Source organism: Ictidomys tridecemlineatus, unplaced genomic scaffold (assembly GCF_052094955.1).
Source record: "Ictidomys tridecemlineatus isolate mIctTri1 unplaced genomic scaffold, mIctTri1.hap1 Scaffold_304, whole genome shotgun sequence".
Taxonomy (NCBI): domain Eukaryota; kingdom Metazoa; phylum Chordata; class Mammalia; order Rodentia; family Sciuridae; genus Ictidomys; species Ictidomys tridecemlineatus.
Window position 1 is genome coordinate 195,079 of NW_027522379.1, and position 12,630 is coordinate 207,708.

Genomic DNA, 12,630 nt, shown 5'->3' on the forward strand with positions numbered 1-12,630 from the left:
TCAAATAATTTCAGTTGTTGCATAGATTTATTTTTCTAGTGAGTAGAATAGTATTCTTACTAATCTCTTACTTAGAGGTCTTTATTTGAAGATTCATATATTTCACTTAAAAATGTGAATATGAGATGGAGTTTTTTTACCAATATCTTAATGTTATTTCTCCCAATAATTTAAAATAAATGTACTTCTATAACATTCATGATTAACATTGAATGTGAAAATATCTATTCTGGAATCATTATTTAGAATAACTTTGGATAAATGAGTTTTGCTCAAGACTAGAGGAATATTTTAGATTCTGAAAATAATCTATGTTAAAACTTTAACCTGTTTTAACATAGATATGATTGAAATAAAACCTGAAGAGAGGTATATACACCATCAGTAGCACACACAATCTGGGCTTTTCCAAATATAAATTTCAGCAGATATAATTTTTGGTTCATAAGTCAAAATTCAGGGAATCTTTTTAGATCTGTAAAGCCATGTATTGTTAGTGATAAAGAGCTAGAAAGACTCATCTTGCTTCAATTCTCTGATTAAACCATCTGCCCATAACACTCTAAGTAATTGACTCACAGATGATACTATTTGAAATTAAATATTTCCATTTATTCCCAACAACAATTATTTCACTCAGAAATCTGACAATAAGAATAAAAAAGCGTCTCAAATTCTAACAAAGGACATTATTGTAGTAACTTGGCTTGATTTTCCATTAATGATTTAGGCTATTTGAATGTCATTTTAAACATAAAGCCTAACTATGTGCTTTGGTAAACAGCCAATGTTTCCAACAACCTTTTAATATTTCTATATGCAATTTATTATGTTGCATATGTCACATTTTAAAAATTTGAGTGTAACAGGTATAATATGATTAAGTAAACAAAACACTTTCTTATATTTAAATAAAACACCAGTGATATTTTTAAAAGCTGCTTTAAGCAGTTGAAAGGTATTTTTATTGAAAATGTATAGAAAAAAGTTTTTTATGTCTTTTTCCATTAGGATGTTGTAAGAACTCTGTCAATAATGTGCCACGACTTTTTAAAAATTTTAGTTTCTACATAGTTAATAAATTACGTAAATATTTGGTTCCTTGATTACAATTTAGTCTAAAATTGCTACTTAATTCATTTTATGAGATCCCATGGAGAGTTTCATTTAACATCATTCTTCATCCCTTTTGTAGTCATAAAATGTAGTTATGTTGTTTTGTTTTCCAAGATTGAAGTAGTTATGTCCATCTAAGTGAAACTTTTTAGAATCAGTAGCCCCTTTATATTCATCGATGTTTTAGAAGGGAAAAAATAGATTTTATAAGCACTAAATTATGATAAAATTATTCCTAAATGTTATAGAGAAAATAATGAGGATTTGTTTTATTGGTCATGCATCAGAGTTAAAACAGTTCCTTAGCACCTACAGTAGGCAATCTCTTTTATTATTTTAAATCAAACTCTAGAGCATGTGTCCTTAAATAAGACATCAGGTCTGTGTTGCTGCCTCTTTCCTTTGGTATAACTCAGAGACCACTTGTCACTAATGTAGACCGTGATGGGCATCCACTGGTGCTATGTCATGTTAACTGTAAGAGTTGTCTGTGCCTTCATGAAGAACCCCCAGATTCACTAAAGCATTTTGTGTTATGTGTTTTCAACAAACACTTTTTATCTAGGAAATGTTGTGTCTGTAATGCTTGCTCCTCACATGCTCAGCTCTCTGTTTAGCAATCAACTTATCAGAAAGGCCTTTCTAACCCCTCTGATCTCAAATAGCACCTACCACTTCCCATCCCATTATCCTTCTTTATATTTCCCTATAGCACTTATTTCCTCCTAAGCTAGTAGGAGGGATTTAAATTTATCATCCTTCACAACTTGGAGAACTGCCTGTAGAAATTATCTGCTTTTTGCACTTTCAGCTAAAAATTACATAGCATTGTTAAATATGTAGAAGGTATTATAAATAAACATTTTTTGGGTAAATGAATGCATGAGCTCTATGAAATATTTGTTTATTTTGGAGATTTCTGTTTCTCAGTTTAGAAGGGGAAGGGGTTTAGCCACATAAAAGCGCATATTTTATTTTGGAAGTATGTGGGTATCTTCATGAGCAGTATACCTTCAGCACTGATTCATAATGTCTCATAAGTCCACATGAAAATAATAGAGATTTGATTGTACATGATTTAAATGTACCAAAATGTACATATCTTAAAGTTGTATGTCCAGTTCAAGTTCCTCGATCCAATATTTAAAGTGCTGCATCTGAAAATATTAAATGAAATGAGGTGACTATGTTATGTACTTCAATGAATTTTCCTGGTGACTGGCCCATATCCTCCTTGTCAATGGGCACACTAGTTCCATAGCTGCTGTTGCATGTTAGCTGATAACCAACCAGATACCTTTTACCCATAGAATTTCACTCAACAAAACATAATCTCAGAGATGTTTCCCTCCTCCCCAAATAAGCTGATGACATACTGATAGGGAGTCCACAAATGTGGTCCACGTTACCTCAAAGTGGGGCTAAATTTGCCTTGTAATCTGGGCTACAGAGTGCTGCATACAGGAGCCACATTCTTGTTTCATTTTTATCCTGTTCTTTATTCCTTTTCTCCTAAGAATAAGCCCCAAGAAACAAATACTTGTAATTAGTTTGTATAACTCTGACCCAGTACACCCAGTCTGAATATCTTTGACTGATATTAAGGACTCCTGTATTATATATATATATATACTTGATTATTTTAAATTCTCTTATGAAAAAAATTGCTTCCAAGTTAGATCTACAAGTCAAAAGCAGATTGAGAATGAATTAGTTCTCCTGTTAAATCCAGGGCCATTTGTGTAGCACAGATGTTGAAGTCTGAATAATGCTAAAAATACAATACCTAGCTTTCTATTTTAATTTGTACAATGTCAGAATCCATACAGAGTTATATCCAATATTGATAAATAGAACTACATAGATATTTAAATTACCAGTTTATCAGAAAGTACCCTAGTCTGTAAATTTTCTTTCCAAAGTTTATTTTTCTTAGTTTATTATCAACCAGTGGTGCAATGGAGCCATGATGTTGTAACTGAACCACTGGAGCACTTTGTCACTGGGCCTTCTGTAAATGATGCAATTCTTGCAAGCTTATAAGTAGTAAAGCAGGAAATCAGTTGTGATAAATTTTATATACTCTTGCATACATTCCTGGGCTTGATTTGGGTGAATTTTCAAGGAGATTCACTTCATATTAGTTTATATCAATTTGCTATATGTTAGGATCCCTTAGCGGACTTTAAAAAAAATTGTTTATAACATTGTATTAGTCAACTCTCTGTCACTATGATAAAACACCTGAAATGATGAAAGGAGAAAAGATTTAGCTTGACTCAGGATTTCAGAAGTTTTAGTACATGGCCACTGCTCCAGTTGCTTTAGGCTCATGGGGGCAAAGTGTCATGGCAGAGCTCATGGAAGATGTGGCCTGTTCACCTCATCCAAGCCAGAAAGCAAAAAAAGAAGAGAGGAAGGAGCTTTGCTTCCAATTGCTCCTTCAAGTTCATGACCCCTTGACCTAACTTTCCTCAACTAGACCCCCTGTCATTATGGCTCTATCAGCACCCAGTATTCCCATGGCCTAGAGACCAAGACTTTATCACATGGACCTTTGGGGAACATTTCAGTTCCAAAATATAGCAACCACCAGAATTTTTAATGTAATTCATCAAGAATGTGGCCTGAGAATCAGTATTATTTTAAAAGTCTAATGTCTTAATATCACTGTGCCTCCACAGTTAAGAATCACTTCCTACCATGGCTTGCTAAGTAAAGAGTATGCATGCCAATTTCCTAAGGAACACCAAAACTGAAAATTCTTACACTGGTAGAAATTTGTCCTCTTAACCTTATTGAGCACTGTGAATGGAATGTGTTCTACTAGTCCATTGTCAAGAAGTCCCTCTTTTATCTACCATGGTAGGTCCATTCAGTGCCTTTCACCACAGTCACGTGTCACTTAATGGTGGGATAAAGCCTCAGGAACATTGTTGGACAATTTTGTTATTATCCAAACACCATGGAGTGTGCTTACACAAACCTAAGTGATGTTGCCTGTTACACACCCAGGCTCTCTGATACCACTTATTGCTCTTAGTCAATAAGCCTGCTCAGCATGTTACCATACAGAATACTGAAGGCACCTGCCACCCAGTGCTAAGTATTTGTGTATCTAAATATGTCTAAACATAGAAAAGTAACAGTAAAATTGCTAGCTGATAGAAATTTTCAGCTCTGTTATAAGATTATGAGAACACCATGGTATAATCATATACATGGTCCATCATTGACTGGAGAACATCATCATGCAGATATAAATAGCAGATCTCTAGAACTTATTCATCTTGCATAATGGAGTACTGGCAATATTTCTTCCCTTGGGGATTATTCAACAATAACTGGAGATATTTTTGTTGTTGTTATTGCAACATCTTTAAGGATGCTACTGATATCTCTTAAGTAGAAGCCAGAGATGTAAGTAAATTTTCTACAAGAATTACATAAGACACTTTCCATACATTAAGCAAACAATTATCTGCCCTCAAAATTCAGTAGTGCCAAAGGTGAGAAATTTTGTTCTCACAAAACATTTACTTAAGAGGCTTATCTTTAAATTTCTCTAGTATCTATAATAATATGTCTAGTCAAAGTCCTTCTTAGGGCACATTAAATAACAACATGATCCAAATTAAAAACCCCTTAAAGCTCATAAAATAGATGACACCAAAGTAGCAGCAATTTAATTATACATTATATTCTGTTCATAAAATTTAAACTTCCGTGCAGTGACTGATAGTACCATAAGAGTGGTACTTTCAAAAGTTACCAGTTTGACCAAGCAAAAAAAACAATATTTGAATCCTTCAAACTCTCTGGAGTATACTTCTATGCAGAGTCTTTCATTTGATTCAAGATAGAAAGAGAAAGAGCCACTTAGAATGAATCTGAGATAGACTGTTACCCACATGAGAACCCTCGAATAATCTTGAAAGCAGAGAATTTGTTCAGGTTCCAGCAGCAAAATCAATCCTTTCATTACTGTGGTTGTACATTTACACTGCCCGCTGCCACCTAGCTCTGCTCTTCTCCTCTAAAGAATTGGGGTCTTAAATGGACACCGAATTTAATTCTTTTTGAGCCCCTTTCCCTGCCTAATTCTGCTTGCCCAATCAATCCATGTATTTGTAGTGAGGCTTCTAATCAATGATCTTCCACTACTTTCTCATGCCAATGAAAAACACAGGAGTAGACACTTGCCCCAAGCTGCACCAAGATAGTTTATCTTCCAAACTTTGAAGGTAAAGACACAGGAGGGAAAACCTGAAATAATCTGAAGATTTCTCTAGGGGGCCAGGTGTCACAATTCTTAAGGATTCCTAGCTCCTGTAACTCTTCTCGATTCCTACCTTCTATGTTCCAATCAAGCTTAATTTTGTGATCATGTAAGTCAAATTCCTAGAAATTAAATATTGTATTTTGTATGAGAGTAGAAATATTTGTGTACTGTTCATGAGTTACTTACCAGTGTTGTAATCTTGGACTGGTTTCATGATTTCTCTTTGCCTCCATTTTCTTATCTGTAAAATGAAAATAATAACATCATAAATATATCATAATACTGCTTTGAGATAATCTATGCAAAGCACTTTATTAAGTAAAAAGTAAGCACATAGTAAGAGCCAAATAAATGTGATCATTATCATTTTATGGATGATATTAAATCTTTAAAGTATTTTGAAACTAGAAATTTAAAGAAATTTTCTTATTAATTCAAGTATTCTTGGTGTTCTAAGTAGAAAAATCATATTGTATATAATTAATGGTAATTTAATTCTATTTTTAACTTTTATTTTTTAACTTTTCTTGTCTATGTGTATTTTTGAGAATTTTAAAAGTCAGAACTTTAACTGATATATTTTAAAAGAGTCTTCCTGGGGCTGGGGATGTGGCTCAAGCAGTAGCGCGCTTGCTTGGCATACTTGCAGCCCGGGTTCAATCCTCAGCACCACATACAAACAAAGATGTTGTGTCTGCCAAAAACTAAAAAATAAATATTAAAATTCTCTCTCTCTCTCTCTTAAAAAAAAGAGTTTTCCTGAGTTCTTTGTTAAATTTCATTTTCTAAATTTCCCAGGTTTCTTTAAATTCTTTAAGGTTTTAATTGAGGTAATTATTATTGGTTGATTGCTACTTTTTCTCCATATATCCTGACCTATCACCCTACATTGGGTAATAATATTAAATTCATAGCTGTCTCTTCATCTGTTTCTCAAGTCTGTTTTTCACATTAATATGATTTAGTTTTATTTTTATTATAAGAACACTTAACATGAGATCTACCTTTTAAAGATTTTTCAGAGTACCATGTAATATTTTTTTAGTAGGAACACAATCCAATTGAGTTATATTCACTACCTTCAGGTGTCACATAATGATAAAAATGTATTATTAGATGATTTTTACTGTTGTGCATACATCACAGACTGTACTTACACAAACCTACATGGTAAAGCATTCTACACACTTAGGCCATATGAAATAATCTATCACTCCTAGGCTATAAACTACATAGCATATTACTGTACTGAATATTATCAGCAATTGTAACACAGTTACATAAACATGCATGTTTATTTTTCTAAACATGTCAGAAAAATACAGTAAAAATACAAGGTAATAGAAAATTTCAGCTCCATTAGAATTTTATGAGATCTCCATTGAATATGTGATTCATTATTGACCAAAATGATATTGTACAGCACATGACCATTATTCAGTAGTTGTCTAACTTATTCACTTTGCATAACTGAGACTGGATACTCTTAAATTATCAATTCCCCATTTTCTCGTTTTACCAACCGCCTGGTAATTATCATTATACTCTCTACTTCTATAACTCTTAGAAACTCACTTAGAGAAATCATATAGTATTTGTTTTTCTTTGACTGGATTATTTTACTTAGCATAATATCACCAAGGTTTATCCATCTCATCATATATTATAGAATTTTCTTCTCTTTAAAGTAGAAAAATTTCATGTATGTATATACCATATGTTTTTTTTTAAAAAAGAAAATGCTTTTATTTTTTAAATACATGGCAGTGGAATGCATCACAATTCTTATTACACATATAGAACACAATTTTTCATATCTCTGTTTGTATATAAAGTATGTTCACACCAATTCATGTCTTCATACATGTACTTTGGATAATGATGTCTATCACATTCCACCATCATTGCTAACCCCCTACCTCCTCCCTTTCCCTCCCACCCCTCTGCCCTGTCTAGGGTTTGTCTATTCCTCCCATGCTTCCTCTCCCTACCCCACTATGAGTCAGTCACCTTACAGCAGAGAAAACATTCGCCATTTGTTTTTTGGGATTGGCTAACTTCACTTAGCATTATCTTCTACAGCTGCATTCATTTGTGTTCTTTTTACTTTGTTGGGAAATGGAGAGTAAAATGGTTTCCACATCTTGACCATTGTGAATAGTGTTGCAAAGAACATAGGAGTGCCAATATTTCTTCAAGATCATGATTTAAGTTATATTTTACATAACCCAGAAGTGGCATTGGTAGTTGATATGGTGTTCTATTATTTTGAGAAAACTACATGTTGTTTTTATAGCATACATATAATTTTACATTCACAGTACAAAAGTATACACAGTTTACATGTCCTCCATATCCTCACCAACATTTGCTATCTTCTTTTTTTCCCCATAAGATAGCTAACCTAACAAATGAGAAGAGATATCTTATTCTACAATTTCATAACAATTCGTGAAAAGGACATCTTTCCATATATTTCTTGGGAATTTATTTCCCTTTGTAGAAATATTTATTCAACTCTTAGACCATTTTTAATTGAATTATTATTTTTTTGCTATTAAGTTGTGGGATCTTTTTATATAATTTTGATTTTAATAGCCTACCATATGGTTTGCAAACATTTTCTTCCATCCTATAGCTTGTGTTTTTGCTATATTTATTGTTCCTTTTGCATTGCAGAAATGATTTGGTTTTATGTAGTTACACTGGCCTGTTTTCTTTTCTTTTTTTTTTTTTTTTTTGCTTTTTTTAAATCTGTGCTTTTGGTGCCATATCCAAGAAGTCAATACCAAGACCAATGTCATAAAGGTTTTCCTCCATATTTTTTCCAGAGATTTTGGTTTCTGATTGTAGGTTGAAATCTTCAACTCATGGTGAGTATTTTTTCCACACAATATAAGATAAGTGTATAATTTCACACTTTGTATGTGGATATCCAGTTTTCCCAACATTTTTTGTTGGAGACTATCCTTTTCCAATTGTGTATTCTTGGAATCTCTCCTGAAGACTTACCATGTAAGTATAGGTTTATTTCTGCTCTCTGTTCTATTCCTTTGGTACATCTGCTATTAACATACTCTTTGGTTGTTGTAGCTTTTAAATATATTTTGAAGTTATGAAGTACTATACCTCCAGCATTGCTATTCCTTCTTAAGATTGTTTTGGTCATTTGGGATTTTTGTGATTCCCTAGGAATGTTAGAAATTTTTTTTCTGTTTTTACAACAAAAACACAAACATTATTTAAAATGCCGAAGAAGTCCTCAGCATTTTTGTGGGGGCGTCTGTAAATGTCCTTGTCTTTCCTTTCATTATTGAAGGACAATTTGGCTAAGTATAGTAATCTTGGTTGCTATGTTATTTTTTTTTCTTGAGGTGCTTTGAATAAATCATCCCACTTCTTTTATCTTGCAGGATTTTTGCTGAAAATCTGCTTTTAGTCTTAGGACAATCTCCTTATACGTGGGGGTTTGGTGTTCTACTACTGTTGTTAAAATTCTCTGTTTTAACTACTGGCGATATGATTATATCTCAGTTTGGACTTCTTTGAATTATCCTTCTTTCTAGTCCTTTGGAATTCCTGGATTTAAATGTCATTTCCTTCCCTATTTGAGACAAATTTCCAGCCACTATTTTACTTTATTCATTTATTGTTCTCCTGTTCTCATTGAACAATTTAATGGTAGTTATTTTAAATTCTTGTTTTGGAGATTCATATATCTTTGCTTAATTTGGGTCAGTTTCTGTGATTTTACCTTCTTCCTTGTTTCAATACTGTTTCTCTTTCTTCATTGTCTTTTACTCTTTGTGTTCATATGCACACAAGAGAAAATTTGCTACCTTTTCTATTCATAGATTGGTTTTTCACAGGAGAAGATACATCATCGATTAAACCAGCCAGAGATTCTGTGGACCCCTCAAACAGTTGTGATGGTCAGAACCATAGATTTTGTTCTTAGTGGCACCTAGTTATCTAGAGCAGGCCATGTTGTCATCAGTGTTCAACAATAGATAATACCAAATCCAATCCCCCAGGTATGACTTGGAGAAATTGGAGTGTTTTATGCTACGTTCCACACTTTTCCTTCGCAGGGAGCATTTTGATTATTTGTTCTCTCTTTGCTTTGTATTGGGCTATGAACAAAAGCTATGATGAGTGCCATGCTCCTTTGTTCCCTGCTGATGGATCCTGTCAAAGGCCCAAGCCAATCTCTCAGGCAGCACTAGGAAAAGTTCCAATATTGGATGTGTAATCAAAACCTTTTCCTCCTTAGAGAGAAACCTGGAGTTGAGGTTTTCTTCTGTTACATGGTGCCATGCAAGGGAAAGGGACCACAGGGTGTCTCCAGTCTCTCTACTACTTTTGATGTGGTTGATTTTGCTTTCACCTGGATGCAGGGAAATTCTGACTAGTTTGTGGATTTCTCACAAATGGCATCAATTTAATTACCACTAGTGAAACAGTTTGTGTATCATGGAAAGGAGAGTCCAAGGCTTTATATTTCATCATTTTCCTCCTTGTTATAAATTTTCCTAAGTTTATTTTCTAACCCCTGTAGTGTGCATTGGAATTCTCCAATAATCACTTATTTGGAAAAATATGTTGTTGTTTCAACATGCTTTTTTTCTGATAAGTTATTGTTCATGTTACATAATTCCTTTGTATTCACCCATGTGCTGTCCTTGAATAGTCGATAGAGAGCCAGATTGTTCACTATTTTCCAGTAGAAATGAAGTCATCCCCCATTGGTGGTAGTGGAGGAGCAATAACACGGCACTCCTGTTTTTCTTAATCACTGGTAGTATCAAAGGGGCCCAGAGGAAAACCAGGCATTCTTCCCACTTCAGATTGAGAAATCTGCATGTCTACTCTACCCTGCATATAATTAGATAGGACAACCCCTTCCTCTGTGAGAGTAGAATCTGAGAAAAACAAAATAAACTTTAAGATTTAAATAATCTCAGGAGTATAATTGTATAATACCCACATATACAAATTTTAATTAAAAAATCTATGACCAACAACTCAAATAGTCAAACTAAGCAATATTTCAAGTAATTACCAATATAAGAAAATGACATATCAATAGAATTTCAAAATATACCCAAAGGAAAATAAAGCAGTACAATGAAGAACCATACATTCATAAATTGGACAACAGGATGAAATAGATCAGTGTTTTTTAAAGGACAACCACGCCCATCCAATATGAAATACATAATTTGAATACATCTGTAACTCTCAAGGCCCAGATGGTTTACTGGAAAATACTACCAAATGGTCAATGAAGAAAGAATAAATGCCTTATCCCTAAGGATAGCAATACAATAAGGATGACTTCTATCACTAATCTTATTTGACATAGTTCTGAAAGATTTTGTGATAATGCAAGAAAGAAAATAGTAGGAATGTGGATCAGAAAAAATATTTGTACTATTTTCAGTTCACTATGTAAACCTGTCTGATGAATCAAAGAGATAAAATCTTCTACATCTAGTAACTGAGCCCATCAATGTTTCAGGATATAAGACCAATATATACAAATTAATTCTATATCTATACACTAGCAATAAACATGTAAATATAAAGGTTAAACATACAGGGCCATTAATAATCTCTCAGAATAAAACTGTAAATCAAAATAAATAGACAGGACTTATATGTTCAATCAAAAAAATATTGATGAAACAGAGATAAACCAAAGAAAACCTAAATAAAGGAGACAATATACAATGTAGAAGGATTGGAAACAAGAGAGGAAATATAGCAATTTCCTACAAATTTATATACTTGTTTCATAAAATTTCATCAAAATCATAGCAAGCTATATAAATACGGGCACAATTATTCTTCTTTTTTTAAAGAGAGAGAATTTTTAAATATTTATTTATTTATTTACTTTTCGGTAGACACAACATCTTTATTTTATTTTTATGTGGTGCTGAGGGTCAAACCCAGCGCCCCATGCATGCCAGGTGAGGGTGTTACCACTTCAGCCACATCCCCAGCCCCCAGGCACAATTATTCTAAAATGTTTATGAATAAACCAAAGAACTAGGATAGGCAAAATAATTTTGAAAAAGAATAAAACAAGAAATCTAATCACTTTCAAAATTTATTATATCTCTACAACAGTCAAGACTGTTTTATTATTTGCAGAACACACATAGTACAATAGAACAGAAAAGGGAACATGGAATTAATACAAACTACAATATACTCCATTTTTGACAAATTAAAAAATCAAAGCAATAGAAGAAACTTAAATTTCCCAATAAATGGTGTTGTGATATTTATACTTCCTTAAACAAAAATAAGACCTTAATATAAACTTCAAATCTCATATAAAATCACCTCAAAGTAGATCAGAGGCCTAAATGTAACAGATATAATGATATAATATTTAGAGAGAACTATAGGAAATTTGTCACAACTATGATTAGGCAGAGTTCTTAGATTTGACACCAAAACCATGATTCAGAAAAGAAAAAAATAGTAAGTTAGACTTTATTGAAATTAAAACATTTTACTTAGAAAAACATTCTTTAAAGAAGATGAAAGGACAGGCTACTGACTTGAAGAAATGTTTACCAATCACAAATTCAGCTTAGTACTAGGGTTGAGAATACACAAAGAATGCTTAAAACTACAGCAACAGCAATAACAAACAAAGGTATGGACAGAGAATTTATATTAAAAAAAGCTATACAGCCTACAAACAACCATATAAAAAGATGTTTCACATCATTAGTAAATGGAAAATGCAAATTAATACCACAAATCAAATATGGCTATATACCAATCAGAATCACTAAAATAATCAATAGTGACAATGCAAAATGCTGTTGAGAATGTAAACTGTACCACTTATGCATATCTAATGGAGATATAAAATGGCACAATTACTTTGAAAAAGAATTTAGCATTTGCTTAAAAATTAAGCATGCAAATATGATATGACTCAGCAATTGCATCCTGGGCATTTATCCCAGAAAAATAAAAATTTATGCTCATTCAAGAATCTGAATAAATGTCAAAAGATTTATGCTGAGGGAAAAAATAGAAACAATCCTAAAAGTTATCCTACACTGTAGAGTTCCATTTATATAATGTTTTCGAAGTGACAGATTTATAGAGATGGACAATAGATTAGTGGTTGTCAATGGATATGGTGAGGGGATGGTTATAGCTATGTAAAAGCCACAGGAGAGATCTCTGTGACTAGAGAAATA

The 12,630-nt window shown here is 32.8% G+C and overlaps 1 protein-coding gene across 2 annotated transcripts in view; it reads right to left on the reverse strand.

Annotated features, from left to right (window-relative positions):
• LOC144373208 (transport and Golgi organization protein 1 homolog) overlaps positions 1-12,630 on the reverse strand; it is a 161,641-nt gene that overhangs the window by 125,345 nt on the left and 23,666 nt on the right. For both annotated transcript variants that reach the window (XM_078036321.1, XM_078036323.1), the window contains exon 2: positions 5,585-5,639. In XM_078036321.1, the coding sequence (XP_077892447.1) occupies positions 5,585-5,639 (55 nt within the window). The remainder of the gene's footprint in view (positions 1-5,584; positions 5,640-12,630) is intronic.